Source organism: Aquarana catesbeiana, linkage group LG08 (assembly GCF_042186555.1).
Source record: "Aquarana catesbeiana isolate 2022-GZ linkage group LG08, ASM4218655v1, whole genome shotgun sequence".
Classification (NCBI taxonomy): Eukaryota; Metazoa; Chordata; class Amphibia; order Anura; family Ranidae; genus Aquarana; species Aquarana catesbeiana.
Window position 1 is genome coordinate 117196496 of NC_133331.1, and position 22852 is coordinate 117219347.

The 22852-nt window shown below is 40.1% G+C and overlaps 1 protein-coding gene across 1 annotated transcript in view; it reads right to left on the reverse strand.

Moving 5' to 3' along the window:
• Positions 1–22852, reverse strand: part of PCDH15 (protocadherin related 15) — a 2079434-nt gene that overhangs the window by 619565 nt on the left and 1437017 nt on the right. The window contains exon 20 of the mRNA XM_073596339.1: positions 6511–6819. Coding sequence (XP_073452440.1) covers positions 6511–6819 — 309 coding nt within the window. The remainder of the gene's footprint in view (positions 1–6510; positions 6820–22852) is intronic.

The window sequence follows — 22852 nt, forward strand, 5'->3', positions numbered from 1 at the left end:
TATATCTATCCATCAAAACGTTTGCCTTTTTTATCAAAATTACCATTCAGGTAACAATTCCTACATACTCTCATCAGTTGTCCTTTAGGGATGTTACCTACAGTCCCTGACAAAAGTCTTGTCACTTCTCTATTTTGTAGAAACTCCTGCTATTAACCTGACTTTTAATTAATCAATTGGTGTTAGAAATAGCTCATACGAAAAGCTAAAGCCCTCCCAAATGATGTTTAATGCACTGAAATAAATTCGTTTCACTGAAAAAAGATTTATCATTTAATCAAGACAAACAGGTCAAATTTTGGCAAGACAAAAGTTTTGTCGCCTATACAGAAATTGAACAACTTTACTGAAAATCCCAAATAATGTCAGCAAATTAAGTAGTGGTGCTGTGAGATCCAAATTTAATATCTTGTATGACTTCCATGAGCTTGAAGGACAGCATCCATGCGGTTTGGCAAGGATTCATACAATTTATTGATGAAGTCATCAGGAATAGCAAAGAAAACAGTCTTTCATGCCTCCCAGAGTTCATCAATATTCTTTGGTTTCGTCTTTCATGCTTCATCTTTCATCCTACACCACATATGCTCAATGATGTTCATGTCTGGTGACTGGGCTGGCCAATCCTGGAGCATCTTGATCTTCTTTGCCTTAAGGAACTTTGATGTGGAGATGGAAGTATGCGATGGAGCACCATCCTGCTGCAAAATTTGGCCTTTTTTATCGTTGGAAATATAAGAGGTAGCTAAGATTTTTTGGTATTTTAGACTATTGATGTTGCCTTCCACCCTGCAGATCCCTCGCACACCCCCATACTGGATGTAACCCCAGACCATGATTTTGCCTCCACCAAACTTCACTGTTTTCTGGGTAAATCTCGGCTCCATGCGGGTTCCAGTAGGTCTCCTGCAATATGTGCGGAGACTGTGGTGTATTTCAACAGAAGATTCATCTGAAAAATCCACCTTCTGCCACTTTTCCAGAGTCCATCCTTTTAGCAGGCTGTGGCCCTTGGCAAATGCCACACAGTTTTTCAATTGTCTTTTGTTTAGTGCTGGCTTATGGGCACTGATTCGACCATGGAGGCCATTTCGAGACAGAATCTGACAAACTGTTCTGGTTGACACAGGGACTTCAGGTGACCAGGTCTCGTGGAGCTCTACTGCAGTGGAAAATGGGCTGGCCTTGGATTTTCGAGCCAACAAACGGTCCTCTCGAGCAGTTGTCTTGCGGGGTTGGCCTGACCTGGCCTTGTCCAAAACGTCTCCAGTCTCTTCAAATCTGAACTTAGCGCGGAGACACATTGAAGGTGTCTGCCACATCAGCAGTGGATCTGGTGTTCAGCCTCCTGATAATCAACACTTTAGTCTCCGGGTGAATCTTAGGCATGTTTGCAGAGGTCTAGTTGCAGTTGAGAAGGTCTAGTGTACTGGTATTCTTTTTATACACACCTGAGACCTAATTGATCCATTAGTCACAGGTGAAGCTCATATAACAAGGCGACAACACTTATGTCTTGGCAAAAATTGACTCAATGGGCTTTACCAAGCTGTGAATATTAGAATACATTTTGTCAGTTTCGTTTTGCACTGAAACATTATTACGAAAGCTGTTGGGATTAAAATGACCCATTTCTTGTAACAAAATCTTGATTAGAAATATATTTTAGCGGCACTTCAGGTCAATTTGTACACAAGCGACAAGACTTTTGTCAGGGACTGTATTCATTTAAGATGATGGAAACTTGATGGGGGAAATGTAACCATTCCTATCTTTGCTTAAAAAAGGTTTGGTACACAATTTTCCCTTATATTTGAAGATCACTTGTATTTGTGTTTCATTCTCCAGTAAAGTAGATATTGTACCTATTGTTGTTTATCTCTTCAAAAAAGGATTTCAAGGATTCTTCAGTTCCTTTTCATACTATAATGATGCAATCAATAAAACACCTGTAAAACTTCAATTGATGGGAACATGGTCACAGGAGTGTTAGTTTTATTATTTTGTATGTGTTTAAAGGTGGTTATATGAATGGTAAAGTTCTATGAATGGTGAACAAGAAATACAAAAATTATGAAAACATACCTTATAGTATTATCATTGTTATTATAATTTTATACAGATCTTCTTGATAAAGGTTTTCACCTTTCTTGTTCACCATTTACTGTATATAACTTTACCATTCATATAACAACCATTTCACACATAAAGACTTATAAATGTATGCATCTGATTGAAGTATGCTGTGTTACATATTTATCCCAGAGACATAAAACATTACACCAAAGTAAGTTTACAAAAACTATTTATTAAAACACTATTGCGTTAGACATGCCATTATAGTAAAGTGGTCTACTCTACTCTAAATATAAATCTACTCTTGGAAGAAATGTGGGTACTGTATATTACAACCAAGGCTTTGGAATGTGGGTACTTTTCTTCCTCATCTAAGGGTGGTCTTTTGGTTCCCATGGAAGATGGCAAAACATAAAAAGTTGGAGTTGCTCACACAAGTAAGAATATCACAAGATAGTGGGGGGATACTAAATAGTGGGAAAACCATTAATAAGAAGGGAAAGAAGGTTGCAGCCAGGTTGGAGTGGTTTGCCCTTGTGCATGTGAAGAAGACAGCATATAATGTAGATAGTGTTACAACCCAATCTGAAAGTTTTGTTTCCCCAATCAAGCTCATTATAAAACAATTGAATTGATTTCTGTGGGGATGAGTGATTTAAAGCATAGCAAGCACAAAACACAAACACATTCTCACAGATATTCAGAAAAGTAAGAGTGATGTTTTCTTCCTACAGGAGATTAATTTTTCAATAAAACAAGCTCCTCCCATTCTATGGGTAAAAACATTACCACGTGTGTTTCCATTCTTTCTAACCAAACAAAAAATCAAGATGGGTATGTATGCATTATAACACATCACAGAGTGCCGTGGACCATGTTGGTGAAATAAGGCAACCAAGAAGGGCGTTTTTTTATTAAAGGTCTCATTGACTCACAGAAAGTGATATTAGCAACCGTGCACATCCCCAATCAGAGCCAAACTTTCTTTTTAGAATCTACATTAGATGCCTTAGAGTAATTTTCAGAGGGAATTACAATTTTGGGGGTGGGGGATTTTATTCTGATTTTAGATGCATACATTGACTCTTTCCACCAGGCAGCTCACTTTTATGTCTCTTCTCAGACACATTAAGAGGGCCCCTAATGCCCCCCAACTGGCAGATGTCTAGTGCATCCACCATCCTACCACAAAGGATTTTTGCCACTTTCTGTTACAGTATATGGGAGTTATCCTCGTATCAACATGTTTTTTTATCTCTCACTGCCATTTTCACCTTGCCACCTGGTCGGAGATAGCTAACATTACTCTTTCAGACCATGCACCTGTTGGCCTAACCATTTTCTTGGGAGAGCCTATATGTCTATCCTACAAAGCCTAAATTAATCCCTCCTTCATGATCCCCTGATTAAAACACAAATAAAAAAACAACTTGTAACATATGTTTTCTACAAATACAACCCCCGATGTCTACACATGATTTGGGAGCCACATAAAGCCTACATATGAGGACTACTGATCAAAATCTGGTCCAACATAAAAAACAACAAGGACAACGTTTTACTGATCTACTATTATGAATACACTTACTGAAATCCCTCCATAAAGCATGAATACACCAACAAGCCCAAATACACCAACTAGAATCCCTCCATAAACAAAAACAGTGAACGTCTTCATGGAACTATTCAGCTGCTGACTCCGGCTGCCCTCTGTTTTGACAAGGCAATTGCAACACTGACCAAGTGCCGTCTTTCCTTTTAGGAATTCAGAAACCAACTTAGTCATTTGCTGGCTAACGCTCTCCGACAACAAAGAGAGAGAGAACTTTTGTTCCCATTATCCACACTTCTACTGAATCCAAGTGTGCCCTACACCTGGAGATTGCTGCAGCATTTAGAGATTATTAGGGACAAGTCCAGCACCCCATTCAACCTCATTAAAGATTACCTTACAAGATAAGGCTTACTGTCCCTGGATGAAAACAGTGCTCAGGCTCTCAAGGACCCAATAGACTCCTCAGAATTTTTACCCGCCCTCAAGTCCACTAACACTGACAAACCAACCAACCCAGATGGGTTTGCACTCTATTATAAAACATACCAACATTTACTAACCCCATGTTTTGTGAAAGCATTACATTCAATATGCCAGAATCAGGACCTTCATTTCTCTGTCTTAGTGGCACCCATCTCTGTAACTCTGAGACAGGGAAAAGATGATTGCACCAGCTTTCATTCAATATCCCTCCTTAATGTCAATCTGAAACATTTGTCATCAAGTTATTGGCTAACAGACTAGTCTCCTATTTACAAAAAAATCCACTGGGACAAAATAGGTTTCATGTCTCTCAGGAAAGCCAGAGATGGCACAACATTGAATGTGATCCACTCAGCCCTAACTCAGCCAGAATGTACCTTCCTATTTTCCACAGATGCTGAAAAGGCTTTCGTTCCATTATTTTATATCCATATGCAGAACATCAAAAGTGGATTACTGCGCTGTCTGAGACCAATCTCAACCATTCATCCAAAATTCAATGGAATAGATAATTGAGAAGTGAATCAGCTGCAACTTCAAGTGAAATACACACTATAGCTAAAACATGTACCAACTATCGTGTGGGCTAACGGCCCTTAAATTGACTGTTAATAAAGCAAAGTGAAGATCTTAAGTGTATAAATGAGCCAAATTTGTAAAAGCCAACGTGAGATAGATCTTGTTCCACAACCTACAAAGGCTGAAGACCATAGTCCTATAACGTTCATCAACCAACTGTTCAACAGTGCCTCGTAATAGGAAACACCCAAGAAGATGTGACGGTGTATGATAGAAAAGGATCCTTCCACCTTTAAAAATACTGCCGCTTACCAGATGAATAAATCTCTTTTTAGGGAGATTCAATACGCAGGTGGCTTTTCCCCCGCCACGGGTCTCTGTGATAAGCAGCCAGGTGTCCCAGATCATCCACTCCTCAAATAGTTAACTCTCAGTGGTTCCCCATGTAAGGATAGAAAGGGGCTTCCATAGTGAAGTTCAATAAAATTTATTAGGTTAAAAAACAGTAATGCACTTACATTTAGCCAAATAAGTGATAGCGTGTGTATTAAATTCGAGCCAGCCGGCTCTCAATATCGCCCATTGCTTCCGGGACCTTGCGCTGTTTGCGGTGAAGTCAGCCAGCCACTCCTCCCATCCATATGCAGCATTGGATAAATTCTCTTTACTCTTCCCCTTCAGCATGTGTTAGAGGTAACAGAATCCTTTCTGATCTCTTCTCCATCAGAAATGGAACCCATCAAGGCTGCCCACTTAATATTTATTTTAGCACTAGAACCTTTTTTACGATTATGTCTTGGATTCACCTCCAGGGGCCCACAATGTAAATTGGGTCAATTCTTTTCTTTCCGTATTCTGTCCTGATGCATATTACAAGGTGTAGGTCTGGGTCTTGAGGGATTGATGCTTTCCTGGTGGGTTTGATTGATTATTTTCCAAACTGTTCTTGTGCATGCTTATCTCATGTATTCACGACATATGACTATTGAACCTTATATGTTTTTATTCTGCTTAATAATATCTCTTGCATATATTTCCTGATAAAGCCAGGGTGGCAAAACATGTAGAAGATTATATGGAAAGGTACACAGCATATTATCAGAATCTTTATATCAATGTTTTACTGTTTTAATGGAAAACTGAAAATAAATATTGTGTCATTTTAACAGTTATACGTTCGTTGATGACTTTGCACCTAAAAAAATCCCATCTAAAATACCTCAATTGGTTCTCTTTAATATTTAAGGAATGATGGTGCCATCCACTTTTTCTCTTCCCATCCACAATATCTGTAATATCTATGAGATATTACAAGATCCCAGTAATAGAAGATGCAGTGTTATCTACTCATACAAAAGGTGCTACTCCTCTGTATATAACATTAATCCATACTTATCTGAACAAATTTCCCCTGAAATGCATAGAGCAATGATCTCTGGCTATGAGTGATAGTGTCGACGATAAATGGTCAAAAATTAAGAAGAAGATAATTGGTCAATGATATTAGGGGATTTCCCTCTGTCTCAATATCAGCCTCTCAGAGAGCAACTGAGTGTTGTTTACTGTCCAAAAAACAATTCACTTTATAGAGTAGACCTTTGGTATAGTTTCAGTTGTATTAGATGTGGACAAGCCCCATGAGATTTCATTAATCTTACCTGGAGATGTGCTAAGTTGGTAGGACATTGGAAAAATGTTGTTGAACATTTAAATGCTATTTTAAAACACGTCATACAGAATCCATATATGTGCATTTTGGTGCATCCAAAAGTTCCAGAAAATCAACCTCAGCCCTGCAAGGACAAAGTGCTAACTACTAAGCCCTTGTGCTGCCATCAAAACAAAAAAAAAAAAAAAAAAACACACAAAAAAATTACCTGTACTTGTAGAAAAACTGTCCCTGGCATCATGTTCTCAGGTACGGACACAGAATAAGAAGTATTTGTAAAAACAGGGCTGTTGTCATCAATATCAGTAACTGTGATAGTAAGAGTTATTGTAGACCGACGAGGATCAGCAGGTGCACTGTCTGTTGCCTCCACAGTGAGTTCATAAGTGTCTCTTATTTCCCTATCCAATTTTACAGATGTATAAATACTTCCATTGGAGGTGATCCGGAAAATATTATTAAGGTTTGCCAGACTGTAACGTACTTGACCATTGACTCCAGCATCAGGATCAGTGGCCTAAAATTATTTAAAATAAGGAGGTTAATATATACTCACATATTCACATGTAATTAAATATTTAATACTTATGTTTTGGCATGTATGTATAATTAATCTCTCTATATACCTTAGATTGTCAATTTTGCTCCACAAAAACACCCAATAAGGATGATTTAGTAGAGCAGTTTTAGTATCTTCATAGAATACATTGTGTGAAGATTCTTTTTAATTATCCAATTACGTGAAAATCAAATTCCTGTTATTTATTTTCTGCACATGATTGGATGATTGAAATGAAAACACTACAACAACATATTTATGTGCAATATTTTATACTCACCTGACTTAAAATATATATTGTTAAATATGTTTATGTTATATTATGATCAAAAATAAAGATAAATATACAAAACTTTTATACTGTATATTGCTTTAAAAACAGCACTAATTAATTACAAATCATTAAATAATCTATTTACTGTACATAGGTCAGTTTATCTCCTTTTCTCTTTTTAAATGCACTATATGGCAGATTATAAACCTGGCCCTGCAGAGAAAAATAGGTTTTGTTTTTTTAATAGGTTTTTGTCTTTGTTTAAATTCCTTATATTGGAGTACAGTACAGGACGCAGGACTTGTATTCATAGACCATAAGTTATATCAAGGCTACCTTCAGATGACTGAATATTAGCAAAAACTTGCTGTGATGCTCCAGTTTGTTTTAGTATTGGGGTTAGGCTCTAATTTGTATTTTTAGGACAATTAAAAAGAAAATTATATTATTTAAAATAGATATTTATTTTCATACAGAGTAAAATTGCACGAATAATGATAAAAGCTGTCAACAATGTAAACATGGTGTACCAACATCGTAAGATAACACTGCATAATAAACAATGATGTAAAGTTTAAATAATCCTTTAAATAATTGCTGTTCCTCCATCGATAGAATGCAATGGTTGTTGGTAGATAGGGGTATCCTGTTTTTTTTAGTAAGCAATAAGGACAAATCAAGACCCAGAGGTGGGGGGCCTATGTCCTGTACTGTACTCCAAGATGAGGAATTTAAGTAAAAATTCCTATTATCTTAACTGTACTGTGGAGGACACAGGACTTGTATTTATAGACCATAGAACATCCCAGAGAAATAAACTGGAGGTTGGGTAACAATTGTCCTATGGTTGCAGCATCAAAAGCAAGACTTAATTTTCACATTTATTTGATTATATAAACAACCAGCCACTATAAACCCTACCATTGCTTACCAAACATGTTGAGCACAGAAAGAAAAGAGGTCAAATGCATGCATTTAGAATTTTTCACTCATGAAGATCACCCCTGTCACTGAGTAATTCAAATGCACACTAAATACTTCCCATTTATTTATTTTCTTTCTGAGGTTAACACATCTGCTGAGCATTGGTATGGTTTATAGTGTCTAGATGTTTATATAAGTGAATGTAGGTGGAACTGAAGTCTCATTTTTGATGTTGCATTCATAGGACAGTAAAAAGGAGTCTCACTTTTGCCACTGTGATTGTGTGTTTTATTGTTTTGTGAAGACGTTTACTTAAATCAGTCCTTGTTGCTAGCTGCCTTTTTTCTAAGTCTGCTGATACAAGAGCAGACATGTATTTTGTTTGTACATTGCAAACTGCCAACAAGTCAAAAAACATAAGGGTATATAAACCCAAAACAACTCAAATAACAGCTTGAAGCACCTTGATACCAAAGCTCACATAAATCATGGCCTGAAAATCCACCTGATATAACTTGGATACCATGTGAACAGAGGACGAGTTATGGCTTTGAAAATCTGGGCTGCAAAAGTTTGTTTCTAAAAAGCCCAAAAGACACCAAAATACTTAGTGGAATTAGCTGTGAAGAGGAAGGGAGGGGACCCATCACAGCTAATAGGCCTGGGCCCTGGAAATACATTTTCTGATCCATCTGGAAATTGTGAATCTGGAAACCTAAAGTCTTCTACAAGAACTTCCAGGCAGATTAAAAAGGGACTCAACTTGCATAAAAAAGGCTGTGGCTGCTAGATATACCCTGACAGCAGACAAGCTGTGTAGGGAATTTACCTTGTTATGTTTCGGAACAGAGAGAATATTCAGATAAGGGTGTGATATGAATTTGGGGGGCCCACACTATTTAAAAAAAATTGGGATGGGGTTCCCCTAAAACCCATACCAGACCAGAAGGGCCTGGTATGGATGGGGGTCCCTCATGCTGTCATCATTTGTTAAGAAGCTGGCTTCTAGGTCAGATCCTTAAAAACCAGCTATTCCTCACACAAAATTCGGATCTGTCGATCATATTTCGACTGATCCTAATTCAAATCTTTCTGAAAATCCTATAATACCTCATGCTCTCCAAAATCACCTACTCTCTGAAAGCACAATGCAGTCCTAATAAAACACTATCCAAACACTTTCACTCTGCTGGTCAAGTAGAACAACCCAAGGCCAACTGATGCATGCACCATCTTCCCTCATCACCCCTTCCTGTAAAGGGACATATCTGCAATTCTTTCCTACATAAGCTGGGGGAAGAATAGCTTATGCTGATAGGCTATTGCCTGTTTGCAATTATAATGTTTAGATGTTTCACTGTCTATACCTGTTGTATACTCTTCCTCAGATCTTTAGCCCCCACTGCATCCAGCTCCTCTTCAAACTACTTCTATGCTTCTTATGCTGAAGTCCAGGTCTCTACAACTATATCTGGTACATGGATACTAAAGAGCTCACACATTGCTAGAGTCTAATTTAGAGGATTGTTGTATGCAGAAAAAGTGAAGTCTTTGGATGTTTACTGTATAGCATTTATGGTGGTAATTATCATTATTAATATTATGGTTATGTTGTCTTCTACAATGCTCAATAAAACACACTCTTCCCAGTCCAGACATTTACCTGAAGAGGATAATGGCTATTTAAGAGCCATCACCAGCTGCCTAGGTTATTTTGTAAAAGATAAACCCATTCTAATGCTAATCTCCCATTGCTAGAATCCTTACATGAAAATCATATGTTAGAACGTCAAAGGGCTAAGGTCCCCCTATTAGAATTTGAAAGTCTAATGCTGCGTACACACGGTCGGAATTTCGGCTCCCCAAAAGACCGATGAGAGTTTTTCCTCAGAAAATGCGACCGTGTTTATGCTCCATCTGTCTTTTGCTGGCGGAATTCCAGCCAGCAAAAGATTGAGAGCATGCTCTTAATTTTTCGGTCAGGAAAAGTTCCTATCCAAAAAAACGATCGTCTGCGGCAATTCCAACGCGCAAAATCCCTACGCATGCTCGGAAACAATTTGATGCAATGCTCAGAAGCATTGAACGTCATTTTCTCGGCTCGTCATAGTGTTGTACATCACCGCATTCTTGACGGTTGTAATTTCAGCAAACTTTTGCAATGCAAACTTGAGCGGAATCCCGTCGGAAAAGCCATCAAATCTTTTTCCAACGAGAAAACGATCATGTGTACGTGGCATTCGGCCTTGTTCACATGTGCAGAGATGTGAGTTTTTATGCAGGCATTCTGCAAGGGCACAAAGAAAACAATTGTTCTCCATGTGCCTAGTTCACATCACATAACTAGTATCATGTGCAATTTTTTTTGCACACGAATCTGCAATGTGTATAAAACTCATTGAAACAAGCATGTAAACTTGTGTCTCTGCAAGTAAAATCTGCAGTTTCTTTTAGTTTTCTGCATGTATGGTGTGAATTAGGCTTTACCTTACTTGAGATGTCTTTGTTCAGATGTGGCTCTATTGTCTGGCAACAATATCCAATGCCTTTACAAAATTATGGGTGGGATAAGTGATAGGCTCCTCCACAGTGGGGAGCAAAGGCAGAGTTGCAATAGTTTTACAGAACAATTTACCATATAAACTGACTTTGGTTAATGCTTATCACTCGGGTCACAAAATTACAATACGTTTAACAGTGGCCTCACATGCCATGGTAATTACCGTGGTGAAATTTTTTCCCAAGAACTTTCTATTTGGGTGATGCAGGCTCCTGAGGACTTTCATACTGTGGGTGGGGATGGTGGTAATATGATGATGTATGCAGAGGAAGACAGCTCCTCACCGCAATTTTATAGGAACAGAGTTCCTGGTTCTACTTAATATATTTCCTTTGACTCACATAACCTCATTTTTAAATCTGTCAGATGCATGGAGGCTGTCACATCCCACAGACAGAGAGTTTACATTTTATTCATCTCCTCATGGCTCTCTGTCAAAAATGTATCATTTCTTTTGCACATCACCTTTTTTGCCTTTGGTAAGGGCCAATGAAATCTGTGAGTTTGTCATCTCTGATCACAGTCCTATTTTCCTAACAGTAGAAGATGTGCAACCTAATGGAATGCAAAACTGTGGAGATTTTCTTCATATATGTCATACATTGATGATTTTCATCACAATTTGGGATGTGCCGTTAACCCTAATCTTTTCAGGGAAGCGAGCATGGCCTTTTCTAGAAGATAAAAATGATAGCTTACATTTCTCAAATTAAAAGATAAGTTCACCTTTTTACAAAATATAATACATGCGCATTTTATTGCAGGTAAAAAAAAAAAAGTATATGTATTTTTTTTGTTGTAGGAGCCTGTAAAGCATTGCACCAGTGATGAGCAGATCGCTAATGTCATGTAGGACTCTTGCAGACCTGTCAGTGTATTGGCTTGCTTGTACCTCATATGGGCAATCCAATACACTCTGACAGGTAAAATCAATGAACTACCACTGCGCTCACAGTGCCATAGTAGTTCATTGAGAACTACAATCCGACAGCCGATAAGGCTGTCAGGAATTGTCGTTTTACAATCACAGAGCACCATGAATGAGTGATGTGGTCAGGCGGATGCACGTTTTAAAAAAAAAATTCAGAGTGGGGGATCAGGAGGGAGTGAGAGCCAGTCATTTCATAACATGCTACACCCTGAATATGAGTGTAACATGTTATAAAAGGTGAACAATATGCTTTAACAAACATTCTCTAGAGTGAGGGTCAGCAACCAGCAGATTACAGCCAGGTGACTGGTACAGCAGATCGCGGTCTGCGCTTGCTGAGTCACCATTCCAGAGCATCAGAGTGCAATGCAGAGGGACGACTTGTAAAGTTGGACCTGTAGTCCAATGCCTCATCTGTAGTGCTGGCTCCTGCCCCATGCTGAGTGATATCTACTGCATCCTGTATCTCTGTTAATGGTCTCCAGAGTGGTACCAGCAGCAGGAAAGAAGAGATCTTCAGGTCAGTGTGAAGCAATACACTGGGCATAACAGTATCGGGCTGCTTTCACTGGAGTGCAGTGTATCTGCAGCTTTCCTGGCCATAGACCTCAATTATATCCTGCGGGTGTGGTGCACTTTCTGAATGCAGGATTTTTGGTGCACTTTCAGAAAGTGCACCACACCTGCAGGATATAATAGAAGTCTATGGAAAAGTGCAGCTAACCCAAGAAGTTTGCAGATACACTACGCTGCACCTGCAGTGCAGGTAAACAGTAGCACATCAGTGTGAAAGTAGCCTTATAGGGGGCTCAGAACAGTAATAGGGCGTACACATGGTCGGACTTTGTTCGGACATTCCGACAACAAAATCCTAGGATTTTTTCCGACGGATGTTGGCTCAAACTTGTCTTGCATACACACAGTCACACAAAGTTGTCGGAAAATCCGATCGTTCTGAACGCGGTGACGTAAAACACGTACGTCGGGACTATAAACGGGGCAGTAGCCAATAGCTTTCATCTCTTTATTTATTCTGAGCATGCGTGGCACTTTGTCCGTCGGATTTGTGTACACACGATCGGAATTTACGACAACTGATTTTGTTGTCGGAAAATTTTATCTCCTGCTCTCCAACTTTGTGTGTCGTTAAATCCGATGGAAAATGTCCGATGGAGCCCACACACGGTCGGAATTTCCGACAACACGCTCCGATCGAACATTTTCCATCGGAAAATCCGACCGTGTGTACGGGGCATTAGAGTTAATTTACATTTGTAGTTAGGGGGTTGTTAAAACCCCATAGTTAAGATGTATTTTCACCACCCCTGCCCCGATTGCACCCTCTTTAGCTGCAGTGGCCAGGGGTGTACACATATTGCAGCCACAGCAGGAGTTATATGCCCTGTCATGGTTAGTGGGTGTAGCATCTACCAAGCATGACCCATTCAAGTGAATAAGGCCACTCTGCAAATGTCCTGCAACCTTGTGCAGTACAGCAAACAAGGGGTTAAAGCAGGCAGCGTTGTGTTGCTTTCTCACCACCTGCTTTAACCCCTTGGACCCTGAAGAAGTATGCAGTTGTGGGGAACTTGCAGAGTTGTCCCATTTACTTGATTGGATCACAGATGGCAGGCGGTAGCATCCACTAAAAGCAACAGAGGGTTTAATTCCTGCTGCGGCATGTGTATACCTTTAGCTGCTCCCTCAGAACATGATTGCGACATGGTAGTAAGGCAATTAGTTGTTTAAATCAGGTGTGAGGAGATAACACTGGGCAAAGGTTGTGCCGGGTGATCTTTGACTTCTCATGTTATTTAGGTAAATCTCCACCTCTTTAAAATTGCCTACCCCTGTGTTAAAGCCCACACTTCGCTCATAATATTGCCGTTATGGTACGACAAAGGTTTACTCATACATATTTTGTAATAGTAACACATGGTGTAATCTGAAAACTAGGGTTTTCATTGCACTGTTCAGTACTGGCTCTCTACCAAAAGACAATGCCAAAATGCCCTTGTCATGTCGAAAAGTTACAGTCATTTTTTATCAAAAGTTTGGAAAGCTTTTCTATTCTATTTTGTATAGTAATTCCAATGCCCTGTTTGAGGCACTTGATCAGTCTTCAGTCTATAATATTGTAAAACATTTACTGGAAAACAATGCCAAGGATGTAATTTCCTTTCTTTAAACAACAGATACATAAATAGTAATACAGTGAAAAAAATGATTTATATTGCTCTTTAAGAATTGGCACTTTAGTTTAAAGTATCTGAGTCCAATGTATTTTTTGTTTGTAAAAGAAAAATATCATAATCATTAGGGATGGGTCGAACACCCCCCCGTTCGGTTCGCAGCAGAACTCCCGAACAAGGGAAATGTTCTAACCCGAACGGTGAACCCCATTGAAGTCTATGGGAGCCGAACAAGAAAAGTGCCCATTTTGAAGCCTTATATGCAAGTAATTGGCCATAAAAGGGGTATGGGGGTCTGGGTACCGCCCTGGGGACATGTATCAATATATATATATATATATATATTTTTTTTTTTTTTTTTTAAACAATTGATTTTTCAGGAACAGTGATTTTAATTATGCTTAAAGTGCAACATTAAAAATTACTTGAAATATATAGTCCCTGGGGGTCCTCTTAATGTGCCTGTAAAGTGGCACATCTGTAGCATGCATAAAAAATGCTACAGCAAAAATGACATTTCTAAAGAAAAAAAAAACAAGTGAAATCCCATGTAAAATGACTTGCGGTTACATATGCCGGCACCCGGCTATTGAAAGAATAAAGAAAAAAACAGCAGACCCTTCGGGTCTGGTATGGATTTTGAGGGGAACACCACGCCAAAATGAAAAAAAAAAAATGCGTAGGGTCCTCCCCAAAATTCATGACAGACCCTTATCCAAGCATGCAGCCTGGCAGGTCAGGAAAGGGGAGGGGACGAGCGAGCACCCCCCTCCTTAACCATACCAGGCCACATGCCCTCAACATGAGGGGTGGGTGCTTTGGGGCAGGGAGGATCTGCCCCCCAACCCAAAGCACCTTGTTTCTCATGTTGATGAGGACAAGGCCTCTTCTCGATAACCTTGGGTTGTAGTTGTCAGGGTCTGTGGGTGGAGGGCTTATCGGAATCTGTAAGCCCCCTTAAATAAGGGGGCTTAAATATGCACCTCCCCTTCTGATGTCATGTGACGTCACATGATGTCAGAAGAGGTGGTGCCACTGGGTAACATAGCCGGGTGGCCCTGCCCCTTGCCTATTTAAGAACTGTCAAAGCGCAGAGTAGTCATACGGCGGGAGGCCTTCCAGGAGGTGAAGCGTCTTTTTTTTTTCTACTTTTTGGGTCCGGCGGGCATCGTGATTGACAATGGATATACATTTACACAAAAGAGGGACACTCTTTTTTTATTTTTTAATAAAGGACCGGTCAAATACTTTTTCTCATAGTTTTTACTTTGACACTTTTTTGGTGAATGGGTAGGGGTACAATGTACCCGATACACATTCACATGGGGGTGGGATCTGGGGGCCCCCTTGTTAAAGGGGGCTTTCAGATTCCGATAAGCCCCCGCCCACAGACCCCGAAAACCACAGCCCAGGGTTGTCGGGAAGAGGCCTTGTCCTCATCAACATAAGGACAAGGTGCTTTGGGGTGGCACCCCAAAGCACCCACCCCCCATGTTGAGGGCATGTGGCCTGGTATGGTTCTGGAGGGGGGGCGTTTGCTCATCCCCTCACTTTTCCTGACCTTGCATGCTGCATGCTCAGATAAGGGTATGGATTTTGGGGGAAATCCGCGCTGTTTGTTTTTAAAATTTTGGCATGGGGTTCCCCTTACAATCCATACCAGACCCAAAGGGCTTGGTATGGACTGGGAGGGAACCCCATGCCGTTTATTTTTTTTACTGGCACTTTTTTTAAAATTCAGCTGTCAGTGGGGAAACCCATTGACAGCTTATGACTCATCAGTTGTTAAGGATGCTGCGGCCAGTTTCCCAGCCCTGCTCCTTAACAACCAGCTTACACTGCGGCCTGATTGGGCAAATCTTTGCCCAATCAGGACGTATAATGCACAGTGCAGTGCTCAGCGCATTGCAGGGTGTTCGTCAGGGCGAACACCCTGTAAATTTGGGTGTTCAGTGAACGGCCAAACAGGCAAATGTTTAGCCCGAACTCATGCTCAGGCTGAACTGTTCACCCATCCCTAATAGTCATCATAGGTTTATATAGATGTAATAAATGATGCTGTATTGTTCATTTTGTGAATGGACCCGCAAAAGAAAAATGGAGTACAGTACAGAACACAGAACTAGTATTCAAAGACCATGGGTTATATGCTGCTACCTTCATGTGATTGTACACTGGCAAAACCTTTTGCTAGGGCCACCCTTAGGGCATACTCATAACCCCACCCACTCTGTAAGGCTCCAGTTTTTAACAAGTGATAAAGAGTGATCAAGGCACAGAGGGAAGGGACCTGTGTACTGTACTCCAAGATATGGAAGTTACAGGTAAGTCAAAATTCTTTAGTGATTGTAAAGATTCAAGGTTTTTTACCTTCATGCATGAAGGTAAAAAACCTTCTTCGTGCAGCATCCCCCCCCAGCCCACCCAATACTTACCTGAGCCCCATCTCAATCCAGCAATGTACATGAGAGCCTTGGCCTCCTCATTGGCTGAGACAGCAGCAGGAGCCCTAGGTCAATCACAGCCACTGAGCAAATCAGGAAAGAGAAGGGGCGGGGCTGATCCACGGCTCTAAGTGTGAATTGACACAGAGCTGCATCTTGCGAACAAGCCTGCTTGGGTTCCCACATTGCAAGTTGCTTGCTCTGGGAGCACTCAGCAGGAGGGAGAGGCCAGGAGTGCCAGTGAGGGACCCCAGAAGAGGAGATTGGGGCTTCTCTGTGCAAAACCATTACACAGAGCAGGTGAGTATGACATGTTTGTTATTTTTTAAAAAGCCTTTAATATCACTTTAATTTTACAGTACAGAACTGGTATTCACAGACCATGGGATGTACCCAAGCAATAAGTTGAGTGGTAGGCAACAACACAGCAACCTGGAACTGCCAGCAAGCTCACAAGAAACAGAAGAGTTTAAAGAACACAAACAAAACACTCAGACAACAGCGTAAAGCTCCTTGAGGCTGAAGCACACATTAGCTGAGGCCTGAAAATCCTCCTGGTGAAACTTGGAAACCGTGTGACCTGAGGAACAGGTGTTAGCCATGCAAATATGGGGAACGGATGCTTGAAGCTAAAAAGCCTGGAAGAAACCAACCTGCCTGGTGGAATGGGTTCTGATGGAAGAGGGATGGACCTTTTCCTTAGGCAATAAGGCCCTGGAGATGAGTTGCTTAATCCACCTGGCAAGGGTGGAGCAGAAAGTGGGGTTTCTTCTATACAGGGATCTCCAGGTATAACAAAAAGACTGCATCTAGTGAAAAGAGGACATCATTGCCAAGTAGACTCTAACAGGCCTAACCACATACACACAATGTAGGGAGGATTTCTAGTTATGTTTTAGGGCAGGTCAGAGGGAAGGGAGGACAATCTCCTGACTGAGGTGGAAGAAGGAGACTACCCTAGATAAAAAGAATGGTTATGGTCTCAAAACCACCTTGTCCTTATACAAAACAATAAAAAGGGATTGCAAGGTAAGATGTTTCTGGAAGAGAATGTATGAGATGGAAACCTACCGCTTAAGGGGTACTCAGGGCCAAACATTGGTCAAGACCAGACTGATTAAAGGCCAAAATGAGTGATAGAATATTTCATAGGGTTAAGCCTTCAGTCCTTGCATCAACCAAAGAAGGATTTTCAAGCGGGATGGTAAATCTTGTGAGAGTAGGATTTCCTTGCTTTGGGCATTCCTTAGGAATAATGCCCCGTACACACGGTCGGAAATTGATCGGACATTCCGACAACAAAATCCTAGGATTTTTTCCGACGGATGTTGGCTCAAACTTGTCTTGCATACACACGGTCACACAAAGTTGTCAGAAAATCCGATCATTCTGAACGCGGTGACGTAAAACACGTACGTCGTTACTATAAACGGGGCAGTAGCCAGTAGCTTTCATCTCTATTTATTCTGAGCATGCGTGGCACTTTGTGCATCGGATTTGAATACACGATCGGAAATTCCGACAACGGATTTTGTTGGAAAATTTTATAGCCTGCTCTCAAACTTTGTGTGTCGGAAAGTCCGATGGAAAATGTCCGATGGAGCCCACACACGGTCGGAATGTCCGACAACACGCTCCGATCTGACATTTTCCATCGGAAAATCCGACCGTGTGTACGGGGCATAACTGAATCAAAGATACCCTTACCCTTTAGAACTTGAGTTTTAACAACCATGCTGTTAAAGCCAGTGATGAGATGTGGAATGTAATAGGGGGTTCTTGGACTGCTAAATCTGATCTGCTCAGAAGTCTGAGTATGTCTTTGTACTAAGTCCTTCTAAGCCAATTTGGTGCAATGAGAATCACCAGGACCCTTTCCTCCTCTAACTTGCACAGCAGTCAAGGGAGGATCTTCAATTGGGGGAAGTCATGAACCAGTTGGAACTAATTTCAAGGAATCACCAGAGCATCTACTTTGACAGCTAGAAGATCATTGGTTTTGGCTATGAATTTGTTCAGCTTTTCTGGGAGGATGTCCTTTCTGGTTTTCTCTACCTTTGACAGATATTTTGAAAGATCTCGGGCACCAAAGACCACCCCCCAGAGTCTAATTGTTGCTGGCTGCCTGCTGATTGTCCACTCCTGGAATGTGGATGGCTGGGAGAGCTAGAATGTATTTTTTTACCCATGAGATTGAACTTGTCTCTTTTTGCACTTCCAAGTTTCTGGTGTCCCTTGAAGACTTATGTACAGTAGGCCACTGCTCTGGCATTGTCCAACTGTACCCTAACTGGGTGACTTTATAGGAGGGAGGTCCAATGTTGAAGTGAAAATCTGATGGCTCTCAGTTCCAGGATGTTGATGGGTACTTAACTTCTCAGGGGCCCATCCCCTAGATGCATATCGTCAAAGCATTGACTACTTCATACCGAAAAAGTCAATGCTTTGAAGATACGTGCCTAGGGGACGGAGCCTGCATATTGACATTAAATTGCAGCCATCTTGAGACCTATTGTGTCTGAAATGTGTTTTTGGCTTGCACGGCTTACAGTGCCATCTTTTTGAGTTTTTTAGCTATTTTTATATATTGTTAAACATTTTAAACGGAGAGCACTAGATTCTGCCTTTCTTCTTTTGCATATCCATCATATTAGATGAGATGATCAGGGTTTTTAACCCATGTGAATAAGCAATTTGGAGGAGGAAAGTTATCACCAGCACCACGCCAGCCCTCTCTATTATCCCCAGAGGGGAACACTGCTGATTTGACTCAGATGTGAGGTGAGCAGCCTGTGATACTGGTGGAGGAAAGTACAAGCATTTTGCATTTTTGCACCACTGATGTATTGATTTTTTGAATTCACTTCAATCAGTCACAGATACTATATATGAACTTTCAGCAATATATGTTTATTGATTACCATTTTTACACTTTTATTATTATTGAAGTTTTTTTTATAGCGCAGCACTGTCTATTGATTAGTTACAGTCAGGGAAGCAGCTGAGCAGACAAATCTCTAATAGACCATCGATGCCTCCATAAAGAGTACCTCTCATTGCCCAAAGCTATCACAAAGGACTTGTTCCTTGTGACAGGTCCGGCAGCATATGTAAATGGTGATTGCACCACACATGTGAGGTATTGATTTGAGCATCAGAGTGAGAGCAATAACTAGTGCCATAGCTCACATTTAATTCTAAAGTCTAACTAAATTCTAACCTGTGAAGTCTTTTAAAGTGTCACCTATGTACAATTTTTACAGGAATATGCAATTTTAAATCTTGACATGTTTGGCATTTATTTACTCAATGCAACATCATGTTTTGTATTTTACAAACAAATTGGATATTAAACAGTGTTTTTTTGTAAAAGTTTGTGCTTGATAAATGACTGCGTAAATATCATGCAACATAAAAAATTGCAATAGCCACCACATACCAGATGCCTCTGCTTTGAGAAAATATAAAACATTTGGGAGTTCTAGATAAATTTCTAGCAAAAAAAATTGATTTTAATATGTATGTGAAACATGTAAATATTGCTATGGCAGACACAGCAACTGTTAGTAATTTTTTTATTTACAGTAGATTGCCATATCTTTTTTGCATTAACCATATACAACATATACAAAGAACACTTGTTTTTAAATGATGCTGTCTATGTTTAATTGTCACTTTTAAAAATATTTTTTTCTTTTTTGTCTATCAATAAAATACTATTTTTTATATAACTATTGTAGTCCCTGCCTTTAAAGTCCGACCAAATAGTTCCCTTATCCCCTTTCCTGTTCCTAGTTAAATTTACAGTTGTGGCACAGGGAGTGACCCTAATATTTCTATCAATAAATGACATTATCATTTAGACCTTTAAAGTGTTACTAAACCTAAAAACGTTTTTCATTGCTTGCATTAAGATAAATAAATGTTTTCCCCTTCCCCTGTGTGAAGGGGAAGAGAGGGGATAAGAGATCAGCGCTGTGCACAGCTGCATCTATTCTCCCCTCTTTTCCTCTTTATACAGCATTCGAGCAGGAGCCCTTGGCTCTTGTTGCTGTTAATCAAATGCAGTGAGGAGATTGTGGGGGGCGGGCATAAGTTCCACTGTGTAAATCTATGGAGCATGGCTCGGTAGACACACAGGTCGGGAGCATGGGGACTATGTTTCTCCCCATAGATCAAGAAGAAGAGGAGAAGCCGAGATCTCTGCAAGGGACCCAAGAAGAGGATGATCGGGGCCGCTCTGAGCAATACCACTGCACAGAGCAGGTAGGTATAACATGTTTGTTATTTGAATTTTTTTTTAAATGTTGCCTTTAACCGCTTGCCAACCAGCTCACACGGATATACATCGGCAGAAGGGCACGTACAGGCATATTAATGTACCTGTACATTGCCCTTTAAGAAGCGGCTTGCGGGAGCGCACCTGCCGCAAGCCCTGTGTGATTGTGGGTCCCGCAGACTCAATGTCCGTGGGGATACCCGCGATCATCTCACGGAGAGGAAGAACGGGGAAATGCTGATGTAAACAAGCATTTCCCCGTTCTGCCTAGTGACAATGACACTGATCACAGCTCTCTGTAATCGGGAGCTGTGGTCAGTGTCATGTCACACATAGCCCACCCCCCCACAGTTAGAATCACTCCCTAGGACACACTTAACCCCTACAGCACCCCCTAATGGTTAGCCCCTTCACTGCCAGTCACATTTACACTGTAATCAATGCATTTTTAATCGCACTGATCACTGTATAAATGTGAATGGTCCCAAAATAGCACCAAAATTGTCCGATCTGTCCACCATAATGTTGCAGTCAAGATAAAAATCGCTGATCGCCACCATTACGAGTAAAAAAAAAAATTAATAAAAATGCCATAAAACTATCCCTTATTTTGTAGACGCTATAACTTTAGCGCAAACCAATAAACGCTTATTGCAATTTTTTTTTTACCAAAAATATGAAGAAGAATACGTATTGTCCTAAACTGAGGAAAAAAATGTTTTTTGATATATTTTTTGGGGATATTTAATATAGCAAAAAGTAAAAAATAATGCGTTTTTTTCTTAAATGACGCTATTTTTTTATTTATAGCGCAAAAAATAAAAACTGCAGAGGTTATTAAATACCACCAAAAGAAAGCTCTATTTGTGGGGAAAAAAGGACGTCAATTTTGTTTGGGAGCCACGTCACACTACCGCGCAATTGTCAATTAAAGCGATGCAGTGCCGAATCTCAAAAAGTGCTCTGGTCTTTTGCCAGCCAAATCCAGGGCTGAAGTGGTTAAGGTCAGTGTTGAAAGGCTATTGTTTGCATCACACATAATGTCTTCATCAAGTGGAGTTTTTTAAACCCTGATATTGGACTAGGATCTCCTAAAACATCTCACATGTTAACCAATTAAGAATTGGTACAAGCTGAACATTATCAAATACAATTTAAATTATTCTGTTATTATGGAAATCCTTATCAGTGACAGATAGTCTGAAATACTTTTCTGTACAATATAAGGAGAGCAAACTTTTTTTCCAAGCCTGCGCAACAAAACCTTCCATGGATATTCTAAAAACACATTCCAAGGACTGTTTTATACCATTTTAAAGAAAAATACATAGACGTTATTACAGTATATAAAGGGTACAAGCACTTAATAAATAAAATTTCTTTATCAATCTAAAGTCAAGCCTTTTTTAATTTTGGATAGAGTAAAGAATGGTTAAAACACCTTACAGTTTTTTTGTATCTGTGTTCTGGATAGATTTATCTTCACTACCTGTAGAAATAACAAAAAGTCAGAGGTAGGACCCTTTTCACACTGATGCATATTTGCCACACTTTTCTAGGGCAACAAAAGTGCATTGTTCCCCAATGTTCCCCATCAAATCCTACTGTATGTAATTGTTCACACCGCAGGTGCGCTGTGCTTTGAAAGTCCTGCATGCAGCATCTTTGGTACAGTTTTTCAAAAGTGCACCAAAGAGGCACCTTCCATTGTAAGCCAATGGGAACGCACCAAAAGCACTTCAAAAGTGCATCAGTATGAAAGGGCCCTTAAGCTGCACAAAACTGCATCAAAAGCACATCAGTGTGAAAGGGCCCATGATACCTCTCTCAGACAGCTGTCAGCAAAATTATTGTCCCATTGAGAAACTTCCTTTTTATTTTTGTTGTCTGAATTATCCCTCATTTTCAGATACCTGTGACAATGGTCACTAGGACAAATAGAGGGTAAATCTCCCTATTGAGGTTACAGTCAGTTATATAAACCTGACAGGTGTTATGCCCCTTACATTAAAACTAACAAAAAAAAAAGTTTGTGCTTTAGATACATTTTAATATTGGCTAATGTGCATTATCAAGTACAGTCATGCTAACAAAACATTGGGCTCCATTCACAAAGCTGTATCTAGCACTTTAAGAAATGTGGTAAAATACCGCTCATCATTTTTAAAACCTTTTTGGCATTCACAAAAAAAAGCTACTAAAACACTGTACGTGGTATTTGGCCATGTTTTGAGATATGCTTGCTAAGGCCCTTTAGGGTTTCAGACAAATTGGCCCTAAATATATATACCTGCCTAATATACGTCAAAAGTGGGACCAGTTTAAAATGATTTCTATGCAGTAGCTGGGATTCTCATGTGCCTTTTTTTGCCCCCTCTGATAAAGAG